Source organism: Hyperolius riggenbachi, chromosome 4 (assembly GCF_040937935.1).
Source record: "Hyperolius riggenbachi isolate aHypRig1 chromosome 4, aHypRig1.pri, whole genome shotgun sequence".
Classification (NCBI taxonomy): Eukaryota; Metazoa; Chordata; class Amphibia; order Anura; family Hyperoliidae; genus Hyperolius; species Hyperolius riggenbachi.
The window spans coordinates 365,755,592-365,778,799 of NC_090649.1; the positions used below are offsets into that span (position 1 = coordinate 365,755,592).

The window sequence follows — 23,208 nt, forward strand, 5'->3', positions numbered from 1 at the left end:
CAAGCACATGAGTCCACTATCTTCTGAAAGAGAATTTTTTTTTTACTAAAAGTAATATTGCTGTGTCCTTCCCTGAAGATGTTTTACTTTTTCTAATAGAGCCAACTGGAAACTATGTAGAAATGTGTGCATAGCATGGTCAGATCTGCAGCTCTGCCTGGTCTCCCTGCTGTTTCCTCCCTCCCTTTTAGTCTCAAAAATACTTTTTGGATGTTTTAAAGAGACTCCGTAACAAAAATTGCATCCTGTTTTTTATCATCCTACAAGTTCCAAAAGCTATTCTAAGGTGTTCTGGCTTACTGCAGCACATTCTACTATCACCATCTCTGTAATAAATCAACTTATCTCTCTCTTGTCAGACTTGTCAGCCTGTGTCTGGAAGGCTGCCAAGTTCTTCAGTGTTGTGGTTCTGTGATGCATCTCCCCCCTCCAGGCCCCTCTCTGCACACTGCCTGTGTATTATTTAGATTAGAGCAGCTTCTCTCTTCTCTCTTATCTTTTACAAGCTGGATAAATCCTCCTCTGAGCTGGCTGGGCTTTCACATACTGAGGAATTACATACAGGCAGAGCTGTCTGCACTCTGCAGGAAGAAACAGCCTGACACTTCAGTGGAAGATAGCTGCAGGGGGAAAGAAACACAAAAATGATCTCTTGAGATTCAAAAGGAAGGGTGTATACAGCCTGCTTGTGTATGGATGTATTTTCTATGTGTGGATATACTGTACATCAACCTACTTCCTGTTTTGGTGGCCACTTTGTTTGTTTATAAACAAACTTTTTAAAACTGTTTTTAACCACTTTTAATGCGGCGAGGAGCGGCGAAATTGTGACAGAGGGTAATAGGAGATATCCCCTAACGCACTGGTATGTTTACTTTTGTGCGATTTTAACAATACAGATTCTCTTTAAGTACAGATAAAATGTAGTACAAGGTTTACAAGGAGTATACACTTATGGTTGTTAGATCACTCTTACATGGGAAAATTTTAGTTAAATTTTACAAAAATAGTAAACATGACAGAATAGGACAAAATTGATACTGAAAAAAAGGTAACATATTCACATCTCTGTCATATCTCTGTGGAGGAAACATCCTGGAGCCATGGCTGCCACACTTTATCAAAATGATGGACTGTATCTGAGAGTTTCGCTTTTATTTTCTTATTCAACGTGGTTTCCTGAATCCTATTCAGGACACCTCTAAAAGATAGTGTGGGCTAGTGCCACTGGGAAGCTATACAGGTCTTGGTAGCATTAGATGTGAATTGGATCAGTTATGCTTAGCATGAGGGGGCGCCTCAGGTTTCAGTCCCAAAAGTAAAATAGTGGGGTCAGAACATAAGTGGGTAGATAGCATTTTGTTTATAAGTTGAACCAGTTTGGCTCATATGCGAGACACACTCGGGCATGTCCACCGTATATGATACATTGTGTACTGTGACAAACCCTGAAACAGGTTAGTGAATTGTATGCAGTTTCACTGGAACTAAATAGCTCCTATGTAGCAGGCAAGGCGAAACTTCCATAGTTGTAACCTGAAGGCTACCTTTAGAAAGGGTATCAAACACTTGTGACCATTGTTCATCATCTATCTAGGTCGACACCACCGTCTATCTCCCATACACGCTGAAAGGGGAGTTTAGAGGTAGTGGGCACAGCATTAAGCAGAATAGAGGAATGACTATATAGTTCTCTATGGGCATTCCCTAGCTATGTAAGCTCACCACCAATAAATGCACAATGTAGGCAGTGATTCTGAGTGTATGTTTGTATGTTTAACATCCCCTGCTGTGGTCCGCACACATAAGGATTCAGGTTCTGATCTAAAGCATTCAAAATGACGTTCTGAATTTGAATAAATATACCACAGTGATGTACCTTGCCAGCGGTAAAGATGTCGCCACATGTAATACATGTAAGAATGTGGAACATGGTGGAGATAGATTTTACAAAGGGTAAACACTGACAAGATAATTTATAAAGTAATTTTGTAAAAAATACAATACATTTTATTAAAATATATACAGTAAAGGTCCTCCTTGAATAACATATTAAGTAAGGTAATTTAGAATATGATAATCAGATCAGATTGTGTTTCTGTTACAGATTTTGATGGTTCTTCGTAATCCAAAAGATGCAGCTGTGTCATTTTTTCATTTCTATAATAATCATCCAGTGCTTCCTACTTATGAATCCTGGGACTTGTTCTTCAAGGACTTTATTACTGGAAATGGTACTGACTGACTTAAAGCGGTATCGTCACCATAAAAATCAAATTTCAACAGCAACTGGTCTGAGTGTATTAAGTGATAAAGATGCTAATCCTGCATTCAAAACTTTCAAAACTTTTTCTGCTGTTATGATTTGGAGTTATCACATACTTAAGGAGCACTGGCCCTTTAGTAGTTGTGCCAAAGAATTGCATGCTGGGGGTTCTTTTTATCTATAATCTATTCCTCCTCTTCCCTTTATTTCCCTGCCAGCTGCTTATCTGAAACCTAATCCCCTACTCACTTGTGTTTACAAGCAAGGCTGAGGCGACTCAGCGATTGGAGGAGACAAGAAAAAAAGTAAAGGGCAGAAATGACATCACGAGTTAGCCTTAACTGTGGGCAAAAGACATGGCCCCCACCAGGAACAGAATTCTCGTAATTTACTATATAACATTCACTGAAATCAAAACGTGGACAGTATAATACATGTGTTATGTAAGTAGATCAAGTATTTATCTACTTATATATGTGTTTTTTTTCCCTGGCATAGTATGGCTGATCCTACTGCTTTAAAACAGATAGATAGATAGATAGACGAGAAGTTCAAAACTGTACAATCAGAACATCCAGCAATACAAGTACAAATGCATGCATAGTTGATGTGTGGTTTGAGACATCGCCAATAAATGTACATATGAAAAATCACAGCAGAATAGGAAACACTAGAAGGGCCCTACCCTTGTGAGCTTAAAGTGAACCAGAGACGAAGCACCCTCATGTATTTTACCATAGAAATCAGTGGGAACATTAGAGAAAACACCTACCCTGCCCTCTGTTTCATCCTCACTGCTAAAAGTGTCTGTTATCTAGCTGAGATAAGAATCCCGGACTGTGCATTGAGTCTGGCTTTGCTATAATGACTCAGCTATAATGATTTCTGAGCAAAGCCAGCAGGGGGCAGGCTTGGACTTGAAAAGACACAAAAGAACACAGTCTCAGCTATAATCTTTCTGTAGCAAAGCCAGCCGACTGCTTAGTCGGGATTCTTATTTTAGAGGTGATAACAGGCAAATTAAACAGAGAACAATGTAACAAAGAGCAGATTAGGTGTTTACTGTCATGTTCCCACTGATTTATAAGGTAAAATACATGAGGGTGCTTCATCTCTGGTTCTCTTTAAAATCTAGAGGGTAGTGGGTTGGAAACATTAGGGAAGGAGACACAGGGGTTAGCGGATGAGACATTGAGCCACCAAGGCTACCTATAGCAAATGGCTTGTCTGAACAAGTGTGTTTAGTACATTTGAAGATTTCCAGGCTCAGAGTCTGACAGACTGGCAGTGGGAGAATGTTCCAAAGGAGAGATCAGGAGGCAACAACCAAACTAGAGGACATGAGGGTCTCCTGGGAAGAGCAAAGTTTCCAGGTGGGATGGTATCTGGAGATTAATGAGGAAATGAATGGAGGTGACAAATTATGTAGAACTTTGTATGATAGGGTGAGGAGTTTAAACTTGATACCCTGCCAATAGCCAATGGAGAGATTGCAGAGAGGGGCTTCCTCAGAGGAGCAGGAGAAAAGGTGGATGAGACTAGCAGCAGACTTCAGTGGGGACTGGAAAGGTGCCAGTCTTGTTTTTGGTAGACTGCAGATTTGGGTCAAGACAGGATATGATTAGAGCATGTACAAGCATTTTAGTGACCTCCTGTGAAAGGAAGAGATGAATTCTGAAAATGTTTTTGAGATGGACATAGCAGGAGGTAATTAATATGTTAATGTGTGGTCTAAATGAGAGTGCAGAGTACAGAGCAACCCCCAAACAACGAGCATTAGGAGCAGAGGTTGTTGGGGCGTTTTCTAAATTGGTAGCTATGGTAACTATGCAGAGATGGAAAGAATACATCATTGCAATTAGCTTCTTATTCAATATCTCTATATGAAATGTCAGATTTTTACTAAAGCAAAGAAAATAAATAAAAATGTTGATAAGAAAAAAAGAGAATCATTCTATTTCTGCCGCCCCCTACTTTGATGGACTGGGTAGCAGACTCAAAATGGACAGATCACCAACTACATTGATCTTCTATAGGCCATTTCACATTGACTCGTTCAGTTTGAGACTGTTATGGTGCACTGTGAAAAACTCCAAATGCATGCATTGTGTAAGGCTTGGTGGTGTATTCTCCACAGTCAGCATGCAACGCATGAGCTGGCGTGGAGGAGGTACACACACTAGCACCAGGAAACAGGCTATCCCTAGTATAGTGGAGGGGAGGACTGACTGCAATAGGAGATTGTGGCGCACAGAGCCGGTGCAGATCTGACAGCCACAAACAATGCTTTCGTTATAACGTCTCAGCGCAAAGTAGCGCTGAGCGCATAAACCAGAACTGAGGAGATCAGGACAGGTAGACAGAATGAACGCTTGCTAGCTAGCGGCTACTTAGCGACAGCAAGCGTCCAAAACCAGACAGACTGGAATGAGGCAGCCAATGCGATGCGGCGATGGCGTGCCTCACAAAGACAGGACAGGATAGTCAGAAAATAGCAGGATTGAGATAGATGAACATAACACAGATAAATATACAATAAGTATGTTTTCCTAGCGTATTACAATTACAGCTATCAATGAAACTATTTGTAACGTCTGACTAACATATGTATATATCGGCAATGAACCGATATATGACATAAGCAGGAACGCTGACTAACACTGGAGCAAAACAGGGAACAGGGCTCAGAAGGATTCGCTATCTCTTCGCAGAGATGAACGCAATCCACAAACGGTAACAGGACAGGATTCAGAAGGATTCGTTATCTCTTCGCAGAGATGAACGCAATCCACAAACAGTGACAGAACAGGATTCAGAAGGATTCGTTATCTCTTCGCAGAGATGAACGCAATCCACAAACGGTACCAGGAACAGGATAACTAGCTCAGCACGGGTGCTCACGGTACGCGCAAACTACCAAAACGTGCTGGAAGACTGACTAACTGAACACAGGAAATAAACAGTTCGTGTACGTATATATCAGCAACACTGATATATCAACGTAACACAAATACAAGGAAAATAATAAACGTGCTGGTATGCATATATATTGGCAATGAACCAATATATGATGCAAAGACCAGCAAAGTATCTTTAACAAGAAACACGATCGGGGGCTAAAGCGACAGCAAGACAGGCTTAAGCTGAAGCTATGAAAACCCAAGGAAACCCTGCAGGAAGCAGATCTTTATACTGAGGTCATCCAATGGGAGCAGACATGCAGATTCCCACACAGGTGAATGATAATCAGTCACAAGCTGACAGCAGGGAAAGACAGACAAAGCTATGCAACTTGCATGGAAATAGATCAGAACTGCCTGAGCTGCAGCACTAATACTTCCAGTAATAGCTGCTGCAGCAGCGATCATTACAGTACCCCCGCCTTTAAAAGTGGATTCCAGACGCTTTTCAAAACTGAAATTTCCAACAAAACAGTCTGACTGATAATTCATGATGACCGGGACAGCCCGGCAAGACCGAATTCCAGAATCAGTCCCCACAAGACTGGACCCATCAGAACCAGAACCTACAGAACCATGCCCATCAGTACTACAAGCCCCAGTGTGACACCCATCAGAACCATGATTTCCAGAAGAAAGCCCTCCGAAACTCCCTGAGCGATACCCACCGCCTTCCAGGAACAGTTCAGAAACGCCAAAGCCTTTGCAATGCCCACCGGTACTGTCTTTACCAACACAAAACCCACTGTTGAACCAGTCCAAGGCACCAGGACAAGTTTTCTCAGAGACCTCCCAGAACACCTTGAAGCTCCAAAGAGATCCCCATAGGTCAGAATGCCCCTTAGGCTCACATGGAGAACTATCAAGAACCCCTATGGAACCTAGGGCAATTCCCGAGTCAGGGCCACAAGGACAAACATCAATATCAGGGCTTTCAGGGACCAGAACCATCTCTGGGCATGCAGGCAGACTGGCAATATCAGAACGTGTTCCCACTAAGGAAGCATCAGAGCACGCTAACACCTTAGACACACTTGGGCATTCTGGCACACAAAGAACATCTGGGCACACCGGCACAAGAGAAACCTCTGGGCATGTCAAGGAACTGTGAGCCTCAGGGTCAGCCAAGACAGGACCAAAACCAGGACTGGCCAAAAAAAAATCATCATGACTAAACTTCGCAACTACTGGACTTTTACACGAGAATGCTGGATCAGACTTAGATGTCGCTGATTCCAGCAAAGTCAGTAACAAATCAGATTCAGGGGCACTAACAAGACAGGACAAATCTTCTGATGTATGCACTGAGCCAGACAGGGACTCCACAACTACCTCTGGACTGGACAGAGACTCATTTAATACACTGGATTGGAGCTCATGAGGCGCTGCAGAACAAGTCAGTATTGCAGCAGCCCCCACTGGACTAGGCAAAACTGAGGAATTCCCTGGACAGGAAGGGAACTCTGGAACCTCTGCCACAGCGGCCAGAGAACCAGAATCTTTCAGGATACAGGGCTGGGTTTCAGGAACACTCATCAGACCGGACTGAAATTCTGAGATTTCTATTATTTTGACCAGAGAATCAGAATTATCCATGTTACAGGGCAAGACTTCTGAAACATTCAGAGGACAGGGCTGGAGTTCCTCGGCTGTTACAACACTGGAGAGGGACTCAACATTGGTTAAATCAGACTGTGTACAGGGCAAGGTATCTGACACACTTGCTGACGAGGACAATATTTCAATGGCTTCTGCTTTGCTGGGCAGAAATTCATCAAGTTTTATTAGAGCAGACTTTAATTCCAAAACAGCTGCTAGACAAGTGAATATTACTGCAACACCAACTGAGGTAAGCAGTGCTTCAGCCTCCTCTGCTAGAGGGTTTAAAGTATCCAAAGTACTGGGTGAAGCATAAGACTCTGCGACCACAGCTTCACTGGACAGGATCACTGAACAGTCCATATTGCAGGGCAAAACCATGGAAGCACCTGCTGGACAGCATAATGATTCTGTGACCTGAGTTTCATTGGAGAGATCTACTGCACAATTCATGGTACAGGGCAAATTTATTGGAAAATTTTCTGAACAAGGTAATAATTCTGCGATTTCAGGTTCACATAGCAGATGCTCTGAGCTATTCACGAAACTAGAGCGAGGTGTAGAAACAGGAAGATCAAGACACAATGTTTGCGCATCTGAATCACCATTCATTTGTAAAATTGGAAAATTCAGATGCTGGGGTTCTGAGTTTACTAGACAGGATTGCTGGGACTCGGAAACTGATGCAGTGCACCTACTGGCATCTGCTGGATCAGACAGGAGTTGAACTTTATTAACACAGGTAATTTCTGCAGAAGTGTTTGCAGAGACAGGCAAGATTTTTCTGGTGTCTGTTTCACTAAACAAAGAGTCATGAGTACTGGCTAGACTGGACTCGGAAGTCAGCAGGACCTCTGGATTCTCTGCTGAGAAATTTGCGCAGGGCAAGGTTAAGAATGTATCAGTGGCTTCTGTTTTACTGGGAAGTAACACTGAGTTATCCCTGGTACAGGGTGGAATTGCAGGAACTTCAATTTCACACAAAAAGAGCTCCGAATCACCTGCTGAATCAGCCAAAGGTGCTGAAGCAGGCGGGTCAGAACGCCAAATTTGCGAATTCGGAGTCACATAAAAATCATCCAAAATCAGTTCCCACACATCAATCAAGGGAGCCACACGGTCATACCTACACACACCAGCCTCTATTAGGTTATAGGCTGACTTAATGCATGCGTTCAATACCATTTCACTTTTTGCACTGTAAAATTGACAAAATGAACTTGAATCATTCTTCCATTCACAGACCAGGGCTTCCATCTCTCCCCTCTCGAATGGAGGATCCCATGCATACTTAACAGCGAAACATTTAGGCTGATCACAGTCTGCAGATATGATTGTGGCAGGCACATGTATAGGGTTAATTAGCAGGTGATTGGCAGATTCCTTATTCTTAAGAATTTCCAATACCTGTAGCAAGTGTTGAACTGTAGTGTATGCAAACTTCCCTTGGTTCACAAATAAGTTGATTTGTTCAATACTCTGTAATATCTCATCATAATCATACTCAGATAATTCTTTTAAACAAAAATCTTTATTTTCCCTAGCCAGGGAGGAAAGTTCATTAGTAGTTTCATAAGTCCATTTAACTCCCCTGAAAGACAATTGCATTTCATTATCTGTTAATGGCAGAATCTCATTATAGGTCTCAGTCGCTAAGGATAATGATTCTGCAGATTGGACACGTTTCTTAGAACGTTTGCGTTTTGCCTTTGACCTTGCGGTTTTTGGTGATTTATTCAAAGCTGCAGGAAAATTATCAGTAACACTTTCTGCTTGCTGCTCATTCTTGCAAGCAATTGAAGGAGCAGCTGATTGGCCTGCTGCTAGGAGTTCATTAAGAGGAAAAGGCAATGGATCTATGCGCAACCAGTTATGGATCACAAACGCTAGAAATTCCAGCGGTCTATCTTTCAAATCGGAATGATTGAGAACATCAAATGCCCACTGGAATAATTCCCCTTTAAACAAAATATAACTTAGTTGGAGTGCCCAGGTTGAAACAGGAGTCGCTTGGAGATCAGGATTGGTCAGGAACCTGGCACATTCAGAGAAAAACTCATTTTCTGTTTCAGAGCTAAGTTCTTCAAATTTTTTAAAGGAACAGGAACCATAATTAACAGTGTCATACTTTCTGGGAATCCCCCCCACAATGGGGATTGGTAATGGGGTTTTCATAATGTAAGGCTTGGTGGTGTATTCTCCACAGTCAGCATGCAACGCATGAGCTGGCGTGGAGGAGGTACACACACTAGCACCAGGAAACAGGCTATCCCTAGTATAGTGGAGGGGAGGACTGACTGCAATAGGAGATTGTGGCGCACAGAGCCGGTGCAGATCTGACAGCCACAAACAATGCTTTCGTTATAACGTCTCAGCGCAAAGTAGCGCTGAGCGCATAAACCAGAACTGAGGAGATCAGGACAGGTAGACAGAATGAACGCTTGCTAGCTAGCGGCTACTTAGCGACAGCAAGCGTCCAAAACCAGACAGACTGGAATGAGGCAGCCAATGCGATGCGGCGATGGCGTGCCTCACAAAGACAGGACAGGATAGTCAGAAAATAGCAGGATTGAGATAGATGAACATAACACAGATAAATATACAATAAGTATGTTTTCCTAGCGTATTACAATTACAGCTATCAATGAAACTATTTGTAACGTCTGACTAACATATGTATATATCGGCAATGAACCGATATATGACATAAGCAGGAACGCTGACTAACACTGGAGCAAAACAGGGAACAGGGCTCAGAAGGATTCGCTATCTCTTCGCAGAGATGAACGCAATCCACAAACGGTAACAGGACAGGATTCAGAAGGATTCGTTATCTCTTCGCAGAGATGAACGCAATCCACAAACAGTGACAGAACAGGATTCAGAAGGATTCGTTATCTCTTCGCAGAGATGAACGCAATCCACAAACGGTACCAGGAACAGGATAACTAGCACAGCACGGGTGCTCACGGTACGCGCAAACTACCAAAACGTGCTGGAAGACTGACTAACTGAACACAGGAAATAAACAGTTCGTGTACGTATATATCAGCAACACTGATATATCAACGTAACACAAATACAAGGAAAATAATAAACGTGCTGGTATGCATATATATTGGCAATGAACCAATATATGATGCAAAGACCAGCAAAGTATCTTTAACAAGAAACACGATCGGGGGCTAAAGCGACAGCAAGACAGGCTTAAGCTGAAGCTATGAAAACCCAAGGAAACCCTGCAGGAAGCAGATCTTTATACTGAGGTCATCCAATGGGAGCAGACATGCAGATTCCCACACAGGTGAATGATAATCAGTCACAAGCTGACAGCAGGGAAAGACAGACAAAGCTATGCAACTTGCATGGAAATAGATCAGAACTGCCTGAGCTGCAGCACTAATACTTCCAGTAATAGCTGCTGCAGCAGCGATCATTACACATTGCCATTGTTTTGAAGAATGTTACATCTGACTGAAAAACAGGATGCCTGATTCAGTAAAGCAGTACATTTTTTTTGCAACCCTATCTATTGCCTGACTGGACCAATATGAAATATGCAAACCCTTTCATCTAGTAATAGGAACTTTTAGTACATTCAGGCCAGCATTAGTGCATCTCTTCTGTTCTCTAACGATCTCCATTCCTGGAGAACCTTAGTCATATCGATCTTTGTGTTCAATGGAGTCTGGTGATTACTGTACTGAAAATTCAAACTAAAGGCTCAGGAAGCATAAGAAATGTTTTTTATACTAACATGGAGGAATGCAATCAATAATAGGGGATTGAATGGTTTGGAAAATATAGTTTTGTAAGTAGCATTTTATGGGGTAATGAAAACTTTTTGACAGATTTGTAAAGCTGCATGAATGCAGTTTCCATGGCACATGCACTGGGAAGTTTCAGAAAATCTATTCTCGGATGAAGCAAGATTTATAAAGCTGCTAAATTGATTTGAACCAGAAATGCATATTCAAAGGAATTTGTAGACAATTCAGGTCAAAATGTGAAGCTCATAATATGTGCAAGAGCATTTTGTAGATGATATTAAATAATTCTGTAAACACAGCACACTCCAAAACTCCATTCAAATGATGAATTCCCTACAAATGCCTTTTTTTTAATCACAGTTCAGATCTAGATCTGCTTTAAAGGGAATTTTAATCTGTATTTTTTTCTGATATTTGAACCCAAACTATTGAAACCAAAATTTTCAACACTTGTCCTCTCTAGTGTGTTTTCAGCAAGCTTATATGGGGCCTTAAAAGTTTACAGTACCCAATCCGCAATGCTCAAACTTGTTTTTGAGGACTCTAGAAGCAATGCTTTGTTTGTACATATAGCTTAATGCTTATGACAGCAACCAAAATTCAAGCATTTCAAGTTCGGCAAAATGATACTTCCTACACCTGTTCAGACACAACATAACAAACTAATAGATCCGGGGAGCCAAACCTGGTCTACTACCACTAGCAGGTTAAAGGTAAATATAGGAAAAAAAAAAGGCTTACAAATCAGGTTACTGCACAGCCATATTTCAGGGTCGTTTTCTTCTCGCATTAAAAACAAACTCCCTGTGCACTCTCTCTGAGGATTTTACACTCAACTGTCCAATTGGGGGATGAGTGCTGGTCGACTAACTTTGGCCACAATTCACTAAGATCATGCTGGTGATATTAAGACAACTGACAACTTATCACAACACGTCAATCAGTATTTTGAGTATTAATTCACAAAAGGAGCTTGCCTTATTAACATGTAGTGAGGAGCTTTCACAGTGAGAGTGTTGTCTTATTACTCCAGTCTTTAGATTATCACCTTTGTATTTATTCTCACATGCAGTAGGTAGTTCTTACATGCAGATAGTGAGGGGAGAAGCAAAACAGATTACAGCTGGTTTGTGTAGGACAGCAAGTGAATGAGAGAGAGAGGCTGTGGCTGTGCGTGTGTGTGCGTGTGTGCGTGTGTGTGTGTGCGTGTGTGCGTGTGTGTGTGTGCGTGTGTGCGTGCGTGTGTGTGTGTGTGCGTGCGTGCGTGCGTGTGTGTCTGGGTCTGGGTCTTTTTTCTCTATACAGAGTCCCCTTCTGTAGACAGACAGCTCAGAATTCTTCTTTACATTGCATTAAGTGGAGTAACACTCCACTTAATGAGAGCACAGGCCAAGTGATAATTCCTCACAAACTTTAGTTGTTATCACTTGCATTCTATCTTTAACTTTAGAATTCTGTCTTTATTTTAAGGATTGAAACCTTAACTTTAGAAATTACTCCTTAAATTAAAAAGACCTTGAACAGAAGAAGAAATAAACAGACTCTAGACTTACCTGGTCCTTCCTTCCTGGAGGAAGCCCCAGGTAAGTCCAGATTCCATTTATTTAGAATCAGAATGATTTATTTTGCCAATAACAAAGAAGTTGTACTCGGAATAGGTTTGAAAGGAAAGGGGAGTTGAATGGTGAGAGAAGGAGGTGAAAATGTCTGAAAGCCAAGAGCAGAGGCTGCCATACTACAGCGCCATCAGTCGCACTAGACAATCATCTGTTATCCCTAAGGAGACATCAAATGGGGAGATGGGGTGGAGACAGAGGAAGGCGAAGGTTCAGCATCGATGGCCCGGTTCTTCATGAAAGAAACCGGAGGTGATGACTGGTGCGGCTGAGGATCCTGATTGCTGATACCTGGCAGTGCTGGCCAAGGTGTTCCACTTCAAAAGGTGCAGTAGTGTTCATTTCTGTGGTGGGTCCCAACTCCTGAGCAGCGTTTGGCTGGGCAAGATAATCTGGCTGTCACCAAAACATCTGGTCGTAGCGACCCCTACTTCTGGATTAGCAGCTGGCATCATGGGGGCTGAACCAAAGGTGTCCCTGCTGCTGTGGAGCAGCAGCAGCCAATGGATCCAAAGGTATCCCAGTTGGTGCTGTGTCTTCCGACCACAGTGGAGCCCAGTCCTCCTGGGTAGCAGGGGTGGACTCCACATGGCCTGTACCTGCACAGACTATGGACTAAGACAGAGGCAACAGGCAAGGCAGAAAAAATATTTATTTCTTCTGTTCAGGGTCCCTTTAACCTGCCTGCCGTTCTAATTATTTGCGGCACACGCGGGAGGGTTTTTTTTTTGCTAAATTTTTTTTTTAAATAGCTAGCTACATGGTTCCCCCCTCCCTGCGGCGTCCGCCCAGCCCCTCCGATTGCCGCCGGCGCATAATCCCAACAGGAAATCCCCTTCTGAACGGGATTTCCTGTATGGGCTTCCCCCGTCGCCAGGGCAACGATCGGACTGACGTCATTGACGTCATGACGTCAGAGGGTGTCCCGATCCACCCTATAGTGCAGCCTGGCGGTGATTGGCCAGGCTGCACAAGGGGTGTGCGGGGGGGGGGGGGGCCTCTTTCGCGTCGGGTAGCAGCGGATCAGCAGCGAGCGGAACAAACACGCAGCTAGCAAAGTGCTAGCTGTGTGTTTAAAAAAAATTATGCAAATCGGCCCAGCAGGGCCAGAGCAATTCTCCGCGGCGGCATAGCCTCAGCTCAACTCGGGATTACCGCCAAGTAGGTTAAAGACAGAATACTAATTTTAAGTTTTGTCTCTTGTAAATTACGTAGTGAATACTAATTGCTTTATCAGTATGGTAATAACTGGTAAAAACAGCACAGAATTGTTATTAAAGACAGGAGATGAGCTTAGTGAATTGTGGCCAATGAAATTCTCTAATTCCCTCCACAACACAGGGCTGGAGGTGTGTATGTGTGGGTAATCATTCATGACCTTATTAAGCTAACATTAAAGAGGCACTCTAGGATATATTATATATAGAAGATCTGCTTACTTTTACAGAGATGACACAGTATTGAAACAAAAAAATTCCTTTATTCACAAATTAATTATTCACAAAGTATTTTGCAGAATGCAGCCCGCTTCATCAGGTGAAGAGGTGCTGTAAGCTCCAACTGAAATTGTTTAAGATTTCACCTAATAAAGTCAGGTGCATCCAGTGCAACATGTCATGAATAAAGTACTTTGAGACGGTAAGAAGTCCTTGTATATATTATATTCTCTAGAGTGCCTCTCTATTGTTAGTGTTAGCCTAACAATATTCAGACATAAGTCAATATTTACTGACAAGAAATCAATATGCTACTTTTGTATTGACCAGCACAAGATTGTCGAATTTGATCTGAAAGTGGAATTACAACTAGAATATATTCTTGAAAAATACTGGTTTGACTATTTGACTTGTTCATTACTTTGTTTTATATACTTTTTATGTTCTAGTTGCTTTTGGATCGTACTTTGATTTTACCCTCGACTGGGAAAAACGTATTGATGACAGTAATATCCTGGTGCTTTCATTTGAGGAAATGAAAGTGGTGAGTGATTATTGTGTAGTCAGCAGTAATGCCTCTGCGCTTTACTCTTACATTGTTTATCCCTGTGCAATAAAACACTTCTATTTCTATACTGAATTTATATTACAGAGAATAGTCATCTCTAGACTCATTAGGATCTTATTCTAAAGCATATTAATGACTAAAGCCTAAAGACTATGGTTTAAAGCAAACATGAAGCGAAAATAAACTTATGAGATAGTAAATTGTATGTGTAAATACAGCTAAGAAATAGAACATTAGTAGCAAAGAAAAGAGTCTCTTATTGGTTTCCAGTACAGGAAGAGTTAAGAAACTTCAGTTGTTATCTATGCGAAAGAGCTTCTCTGAACCCTTCGACCTAACTTAGGTCGAAGACAGTCCTACTTTCTGAAGCAATTAAACAACCAAGAAACAGTGAGAGACAGGTTGAAATAAGGTTTTACTGCAGTTCAAAGGGTTATTAGCTCTGCTCTGTTTTATAGTTTAAAGTGAACCTCCAGACTAAAAATTGACTCAGCAGCACTGAAAAGGCCTGGTGTTTCTTTAACAGTTTCACAGCATCAGAACTTTTGTTTCTCTTATACAAGCCTCATTTTTAGATGCACAGAAGAAAACTGCCCGGGCATTTTTCCCCTGATGCTGTGCAAAGCATGATGGGATTTCTGATGTTGTTGCTCTCGTTCTGCTGTTTTGGTGCAAATTTTTTTTTCTTACATTTTGAATTTGACATTTGAAGCCTAGCGTGTGCAGCTGGGAGGGGTAATCAGGACACAGGACAGTTGGAACTGTGTCTCCTGCTCCTTGTCACCTCCTTTCAACCAAAAATATGGCTGCCCCCATGACAAAGATGGCAGCCCCCATGAATCACAAACATTTGCCTGTTCTTTTAAAACAGGGTGAGTAAAAGATTATATTACTTATCTATTCTAATTAACATAACTAATGTAACTTAATGACAGTATGTTTGTTTAGGCTGAAGTTCCCCTTTAAAATACAGAGTGTGGTTTGTAAACTGAAAATATGACAGTATGGTGCAATGTTATTAAAAAAAAAAAAAAAAGCTATATAACTCAAAATAAAAATAAGAGACTTTTCTTTTTCTACTAATGTTCTATTCATTATCTGTACTACACATTCAATTCATTATATCATAAGGTGTTTTTTTCACTTCAGGTTTGCTTTAACCACTTGAGGACCACAGTGCTAAAACCCCTAAAGACCAGGCCATATTTAGTGTAATTGGCCACTGCAGCTTTAAGGCCAAGCTGCAGCGCCGCACAACTCAGCACACAAGTGATCCCCCCTCCTTTTCTCCCCACCAACAGAGCTCTATGTTGGTGGGGTCTGATCGCACCCCTAGTGTTTATTTGGTTTAAAATAAATATTTGTTTTTTTAAATTAATTTTTACTATTTTTTTTTTGTAAACCCCCTCCCTCCCCCCCAGCCAGCCAATCCTGGTGATTGGCTGTCATAGGCTTCAGCCTATGAGAGCCGATCGCTCTCTTGTGGCCCAGGGGGACATCCGTTTTACACGGTTGTCCCCAGTACAGCGCTGCTGCTGATCGCAGCGTTGTACTAACTAAAAAGACGACGGTTTCGTCTAACAATCTCCCGAGCGGAAGGCAGGGCGGAGCGTCGCCCCTCAAGCAGGAGATGCACGCGCAGCCTGTGCGCTTATCTCCTGCAGTAGCAGTAGTTGGCGTTAGGCTATCCTGGGGCTGCCGTTGCGGCCACACCCATTGCCGTGGGGCGGTCTTTAGGTAGTTAATAAACACTACAGAGTTTTCTCTCAGGAGATATTTTCATTCCTCAGCAATAAAATAATTCTTTAGAACAAGCAAGTAGTAAGGTACTTGCTGTATGTGCAGAAAGGTTATTCTATAGATAAGGTCTCAATGCACTGAACTTTTTCAGCCTAAACAACTGTTTTTGACATGTTTTTTTAAAGGTTTTGCTATCTTCAGTAGGGGTGCGTTCACACTGCATGCTGCGTTGCTGCCTGTGAATGCTCTGCCCATACAATTGTATGGACATGTTCACATTTCTGCATTGTAACAGACCTTGTTAGAGTGTGTTTCTGGATAATGTGTGCATTAACGAGTACGTTACCATAGCGATCTTCCTGCTATGAAAAACAATGTGCACATTGTACATTTCCTATGGAGTAGTCTTCATCCTATGATTACTGGTAGCTAACATTAAACAACCATGAGAAATGTTTTGGCTGTGGCTTGTGCTTAGTTATGTACATAATTTAATGTACAGAGGCAGGGTCAGTGACTCAGTTCTACTTACAATGAGGCAGAGCCTGGACAAGGTCCTCCAGCACCCAAAACTGAGACACCAAAGTGCGTCCCTCCATGCCTCCCACCCCAGCCGTCACACATTGATTGCTATTAGACTAAAGGTGTGTACACACGCACTACGGCCGCCAACGACGGGTCTGTCAGACCCTCCCGCTGGGCAGACTTTCAGGTGACAGTAGCGCCTGTGTACGCGCTGTCGGCAGACTGATTAGGCTTTTTCTGAACGATCTGCTGAGCGGATCGCTCAGAAACAGCCTTATCAGTCCGCCGACAGCGCGTACACACGCGCTACTGTCGCCTGAAAGTCCGCCCAGCGGGAGGGTCTGACGGACCCGTCGTTGGCAGCCATAGTGCGTGTGTACACACCTTAAGAAGCGAACCAGCCCCCTCCCCCCCACACACACTTTAATCTTTAGTTATCTGGCTTGCAGTCACTGCCATGCATCCCATTTTTCTTATTTCTCTCTGCTTAAAACACAATAGGGGAATGAAAGCTGAGTGAGTTGTGAGCCCCCTCCTACACTGCACCCTGAGGCTGGAGCCTCTCTCGTCTTTGCCTCAGCCCAGCCCTGCAATGAGGCCCCCAGACAAAATTAACCTGGGGGCCCTCTGAAAGACCCCTCCGGGCCCTCAAGCCACCTGCCGGGCTCTCCTGGTCACCCCCAATTTAACCAGGGTCCCCACAGTCTTTAGCACAGTAGTGTATCACCTGTCCTGGTGGGTACACTCCTCTGTCAGTCTGTGGCTCCATGCTCCACACCTTCATTCTTGCAGGGGCACTTCTCCTCCATGACCTGGGTCATGTTATTATGTAATAATGTGCTGGCTTACAGAGAAGATGTGGCCAGCAGGGATAAAGCTGGGAAGCACAGTTCCACAGACTGACAAAGGAGCACACCATCTGGGTGAGACGTTACTATGTCGAAGACTATTGGGGGGAGCCAGGGAAAACAGTTAAGTTGGGGGGTGACACGCGGGGGGGGTGGGGGAATGGGGAACTGGCAGCATAAAAAGAAACTATTGTTAATAATTGTGAGCCAGATTTGTTGGATTACTTGCTTTCATAAGTAGATGATCTCCAGCCTGAAACAAGCTCAATGACTCAAGTCTTTAAACAAGATCTGTGCACTATGTTGGCGCACAGTGCTGCCATTTCAATCTTGTGATTTTAATACTTTCATACTAGATTTAAGGCTGAGGCTTTAGGATGTGTTTCCATATAGCGTGCTTTCATGCGCGCTTATGGAAATGTGTTTACAGGGAAAGCAGACAGTGCATAGACTGCGCTGTCTGCCATTTCCATTCATGCATGCCGATTCACCGCTGAATCACAGCGCATGGTTTGCTGCATTTCGGGGCGCTTCAGCCCGCGATCCCATTCAGTGTAAAGACTCGTTTCCATGCAGTCACTCATGGCGGGGAGCGGGACTTGCGATCCCATTCATTGTACTGAATGGGATCGCGGGCTGAAGTGCCCCGAGATGCAGCAAACCATGGGTGGTGATTTAGCGGTGAATTGCCGTGCATGAATGTAAACGGCAGACAGTGCAGTCTATGCACTGTCTGCTGTCCCTGCGATCGCGTTTTCATAAGCGTGCCTGAAAGCACACTATGTGTAAATGAGCCCTAAGGGCCTGAACCCACAGCTGCGTTTTTAATAATGCATAAAAACGCATGCATTTTTCAAGCGTTTTTGAAACAAGTTTGATGCATTTTAATGCGTTAATATGTTTGAAAATGCCTTAAAATGCCCCAAAACACATTTCAAATACGCTAAAAAAAAAAACTGTATGCGTTTTTAGGCGGTTTTAAAAATGCCGCCGGGGGCTCTAGCCCTCAAGCAGTAAATTATTGCATCTGTAAGGAGTCAATAACAACCCTGAACCAATGCATTATAAAAGCCAAAATGTTTTTGAAACAAAGGATGTTTCAGGATGGCAGTATGCTACTAGCCTACTAACCATATTTTAAGCTTAAATGTTAAACTTACGTTCACTGTTATTTAAAGGATCTTCCAGCGCAGTTGAGGAAACTATCTGAATTTTATGGATTGACTTTGACGGATGAGCAGATTAAAATGGTACAGGAAAAAACTTCTTTTACACACATGAAGGAGAAATCCTCCAACACACATGGCGATTTAGGACATGCTTTTTTCAGAAAAGGTAGGTAGTTAACATATTGTATATTCCTAATTTAACTTGTATATTCCTGTGCAGAAAAAAAGGCTTCCAAAGTTCTCAGCTCACGCTAAATGTCAGTATTGGAGTTGAACCTAGTATTTATAGAATATGTATTAAATTGCTGTGCCTGCTGTGTTGAGTAGCTTTTCGGTACTCCTCAGGCAGCCATCAGAACCATTTTGGAAGATGACCACATCCGTTCAGGGTCTGCCTGATTTTGTTTTCAGGGATGCGAAGAGCTTTGTGAGGCAAGTCTGCCTGAGGAGTACCAAAGACTTAGCAGGACACATAACTTTAACCAGGCATGGTGTAGAAACTATGGGATGGACCAGTGGTGTAGCTAAGGACCTATGGCCCCCAGTGCAAGTTTTACATGAGGCCCCCCCAAAGCACTCTATACATAACAATTGATACAGTGCACCAAACCTGCCAAGGACAACCACAGCGTCAGAGGTGCAAGAAGAGGATGGGGAACAGTTTGTTAAGGATTACTACTATTTAAAGCATTTATAGAAATGATTATTAACAGCACAGAACCAATATAGAGCTAATCAGGGCCGGATTTCTGGCAAGGCCAACTAGGCCATGGCCTAGGGCACCAGAAATTTAGGGGCGGCTCAGTGAGGGGCAGTAAAGCTGTTCTATGGAGCCATCCCTATCTACAAGGACAGATTTACCGTTTTGAACTCTCTGTCCTGTACTTTTGTCATCCCTGTAAGACTTGTAAGCTCTGTCCTGCAGGTACACATCAGCTCAACTCTCATGGTGACACAATGGGTCCATCATTAAAGAGATGGCAAACATAACATAAAAGTTCTTAAGGAAAACATAACTTATCTATACGCATATTACTAAAATAGTTGTTGTCTGTGGCATCCAATGATGGAGAGTAAGGAGAATTCTCATTGGGACACATAGAGATAACAACCATACAGACGGTATAGTTGGCCTTGGGCGGTAAAAAGTACAAATCCCGCCCTGGAGCTAATACTGCGGTTGAAGGAGAGCCCCATAGGGCTCCTCTGGCCCTAGGGCCCCGGTGTGGTCGCAACCTCTGCACCCCCTATTGCTACGCCACTGGGATGGACCGAGGACTGGGAACTATGGTATACAGAGCCTTCCCTCTACTAAGGTAAGTATCAAACCATTTGCTTTAAATTTTTCCACTTATTATAGTCTACGGGCTTTCATGTTACCCTGCACACTTTATACAATGTGCGGTGCGTTAAAGCTGATAGCAACACAGAAAGTGTGAACACAGAAGCTGTATGAACACAGAAGCAGTGTGAACGAGCCCTAACAGATGGTCTGCGTCACCTTTTGTTGTGCTTCTGCAGGATGACACAAGGTTTGTAAACATACCATATTGGTACATAGTGCACAGAGGCAGGTTTAATACTGTAAATACTCAGAACAAAGAGATAAGCAGCTTACCGTATTTTTGGGCCATAAGATTCACTTTTTCTCCCCTAAAAGTGGTGGGAAAAAGCCAGTGTGCCTTCTGACTGAATTATACAATTCGGACCAGCGCCAGGTTTCCCAGGCGTCTCCCACAAGTATGATACACACCCCAGCAGTCTGCTGCCACCAGACCCACCATGCCGTCTGCTGCTCTGTTTGTTGACTGGTGCCGATGGTCTCACAGACAGGATCACAGCTCTGTCATTGGGGCCAATCACTACACTCGCTCTGTAGCACTGACCCATCAGATGTCAGTGGGCCTCATACCTTCAATAATGAAGGAATGATGCCCACTGACATGTGATAGTTCACTGCAATGTCAGTTTTGACATTTTAGCTAGGTCCCTATTTAATCAGCAATAACTTTTTCACTACTTATGACACATTAGTGATATATACATCATTTTTGGGGGGTGGAAACTAGACTTTCTTTGGCTGTTTTTTTTCCCCTCAGCAACTATTTTATTTCCTATACAGTTTAAATGGAAAAAGGAGAAAAAAATGGAAAAATAATGATTTCTCTGTTTTCAACAATTACAGTTTGGAAATAAACAGTGCCACTGTTGAAAAATACTTCATATTTAATTAATATATTCCCTTAATTTTAACACTTAAAGAGAATCTGTATTGTTAAAATCGCACAAAAGTAAGCATACCAGTGCGTTAGGGGACATCTCCTATTACCCTCTGTCACAATTTCGCCGCTCCTCGCCGCATTAAAAGTGGTTAAAAACAGTTTTAAAAAGTTTGTTTATAAACAAACAAAATGGCCACCAAAACAGGAAGTAGGTTGATGTACAGTATGTCCACACATAGAAAATACATCCATACACAAGCAGGCTGTATACACCCTTCCTTTTGTATCTCAAGAGATCATTATACACAGGCAGTGTGCATAGAGGGGCCAGGAGGGGGGAGATGCATCACAGAACCACAACACTGAAGAACTTGGCAGCCTTCCAGACACAGGCTGACAAGTCTGACAAGAGAGAGATACGTTGATTTATTACAGAGATGGTGATAGTAGAACGTGCTGCAGTAAGCCAGAACACATTAGAATAGCTTTTGGAACTTGTAGGATGATAAAAAACAGGATGCAATTTTTGTTACGGAGTCTCTTTAAAGAGAACCTGAACTGAAAATAAAAAGTCAAAATAACCATACACAGGTCGTACTTACCTCCTGTGTGGTAAACTCCTCAATCTCTTTCTCCTCTCCTGTGTCCCATTTGTCCACTGTGATCAATGGAATTCTCCGTCCTCCATTTTAAAAATGGCCATTACCCCATAACATCTTCCTGGTCAGCACACTGTTAAACTGTAATATCATCCACTTGAGCCATAGGAAAACATGGACATTACCTTGCACATTCAGTTGTAACTGAAAGCTGCTGATATATAACTGACAGCAACTGGTATATTTAATTTCTGACAAAATATTGTCAGAACTTGAAGGGATCACTGTAAGAAGAAAATGGTGAGCCTCTGAGAGGAACTGATGGTGAGGTTAGTATGTAATATTCATTTGCAGCTACGTCATGTGTTTATTTTAAATAATTTTACTCAGTTCAGGTTCCCTTTAAAGGGGAACTGAAGTAAGAGGTATACAGAGGCTGCCATATTTATTTCCTTTTAATCAATACCAGTCGCCTGGCAGCCCTGCTGGTCTATTTCTCTGCAGTAGTATCTGAATAACACCAGAAACAAGCATGCAGTTAGTCTTGTCAGATCTGACTTTAAAGTCAGAAACACCTGATCTGCTGCATGCTTGTTCAGGGGCTATGGCTAATAGTATTAGAGGCAGAGGACCGGCCAGGCAACTGGTATTGCTTAAAAGGAAATAAACTTTGCAGCCTCCATATACCTCTCTCTTCAGTTGTCCTTTAATTTGTGTTGCAGCTACAATGTATGGCAAAGATATTTTGTTTTGAAATAAAGATTTTTTTTCTTTAATGTAGAAAAATGTATTTTCTTTTGTACTTTAATTCCCCTTATACTGTATTAATAATGAAAAGTCCTTACTTGTCAAAACATCAGGAAAAATGCCATAACTTTCACCATTTTTTTAGGAAGACATGTAGGGATATTCAATCATGAGTGATTGGTATATACAGACTTATGTGGTTTGTAGAGATGGCTCGAACCTCCGATTTTCAGTTCGCGAACCTCAAACACGAACTTCGGCAAAAGTTCGGTTCGCGTGAACTTTTGCGAACCGCAATAGACTTCAATGGGGATGCGAACTTTGAAAACTAGAAACAATTATGATGGCCAGAAAAGTGATGGAAAAGATGTTTCAAGGGGTCTAACACCTGAAGGGGGGGCATGCAAGAGTGGGATACACGCCAAAAGTCCCGGGGAAAAATCTGGATTTGACGCAAAGCAGCGTTTTATGGGCAGAAATCACATTGCATGCTAAATTGGAGGCCTAAAGTGCTTTAAAATATCTTGCATGTGTATACATCAATCAGGGAGTGTAATTAGAGTACTGCTTCACACTGACAGACCAAACTCAACTGTGTAACGCACCGCACACAGCTGTTTGTGTAGTGATGGCCGTGCTGGCCTGGTGTGCACCATGGCCAGAGTGCAGGCCATGGCGGTTTTCAAGCCTATATGGTCGCCGGGCTGAGGTAGCTCATTGACAGAACAACAGTGACTGTCCAGCTGATTTGGTCTGTCCACAATGAAGCAACAACCTTATTATCTTGGGAATGCCCCCCCCCCCCCCGGGACACTTATAGAGGCGGCTGTCATTGCTTCATTGTGATACGCAAGCCCCTTCACCGTGGCAAGGTAACGATCACGAAGGGGAATTGACACATGTACATGCCTTTTGCTTTGTTGTTGCAGCTGTAGTGCAGCCAGAAAAATTAGGCAGGCATGTACACGCACCAGAAAAAATTATTATAGCGGCTGCTTGCGGCCTTAAAAATTGGTGGCGGAGGAAGCAGTCAATCTGCCTGCAGGCAGAGATGCTGTGTGGGGACCGACTAAAGGTGCGTACACACATGCGACTATAGTCGTTTGTAACGATCGTTCCCCGATCTTTACCAACGACGATCGT

At 42.8% G+C, this 23,208-nt stretch overlaps 1 protein-coding gene across 1 annotated transcript in view; it reads left to right on the forward strand.

The window, feature by feature from the left end:
• The window catches only part of LOC137504047 (sulfotransferase 6B1-like), a 100,642-nt gene that overhangs the window by 47,414 nt on the left and 30,020 nt on the right, over positions 1-23,208 (forward strand). The window contains exons 4-6 of the mRNA XM_068231969.1: positions 2,108-2,234; positions 14,097-14,191; positions 18,507-18,663. Of these exons, the coding sequence (XP_068088070.1) occupies positions 2,108-2,234; positions 14,097-14,191; positions 18,507-18,663 (379 nt within the window). The remainder of the gene's footprint in view (positions 1-2,107; positions 2,235-14,096; positions 14,192-18,506; positions 18,664-23,208) is intronic.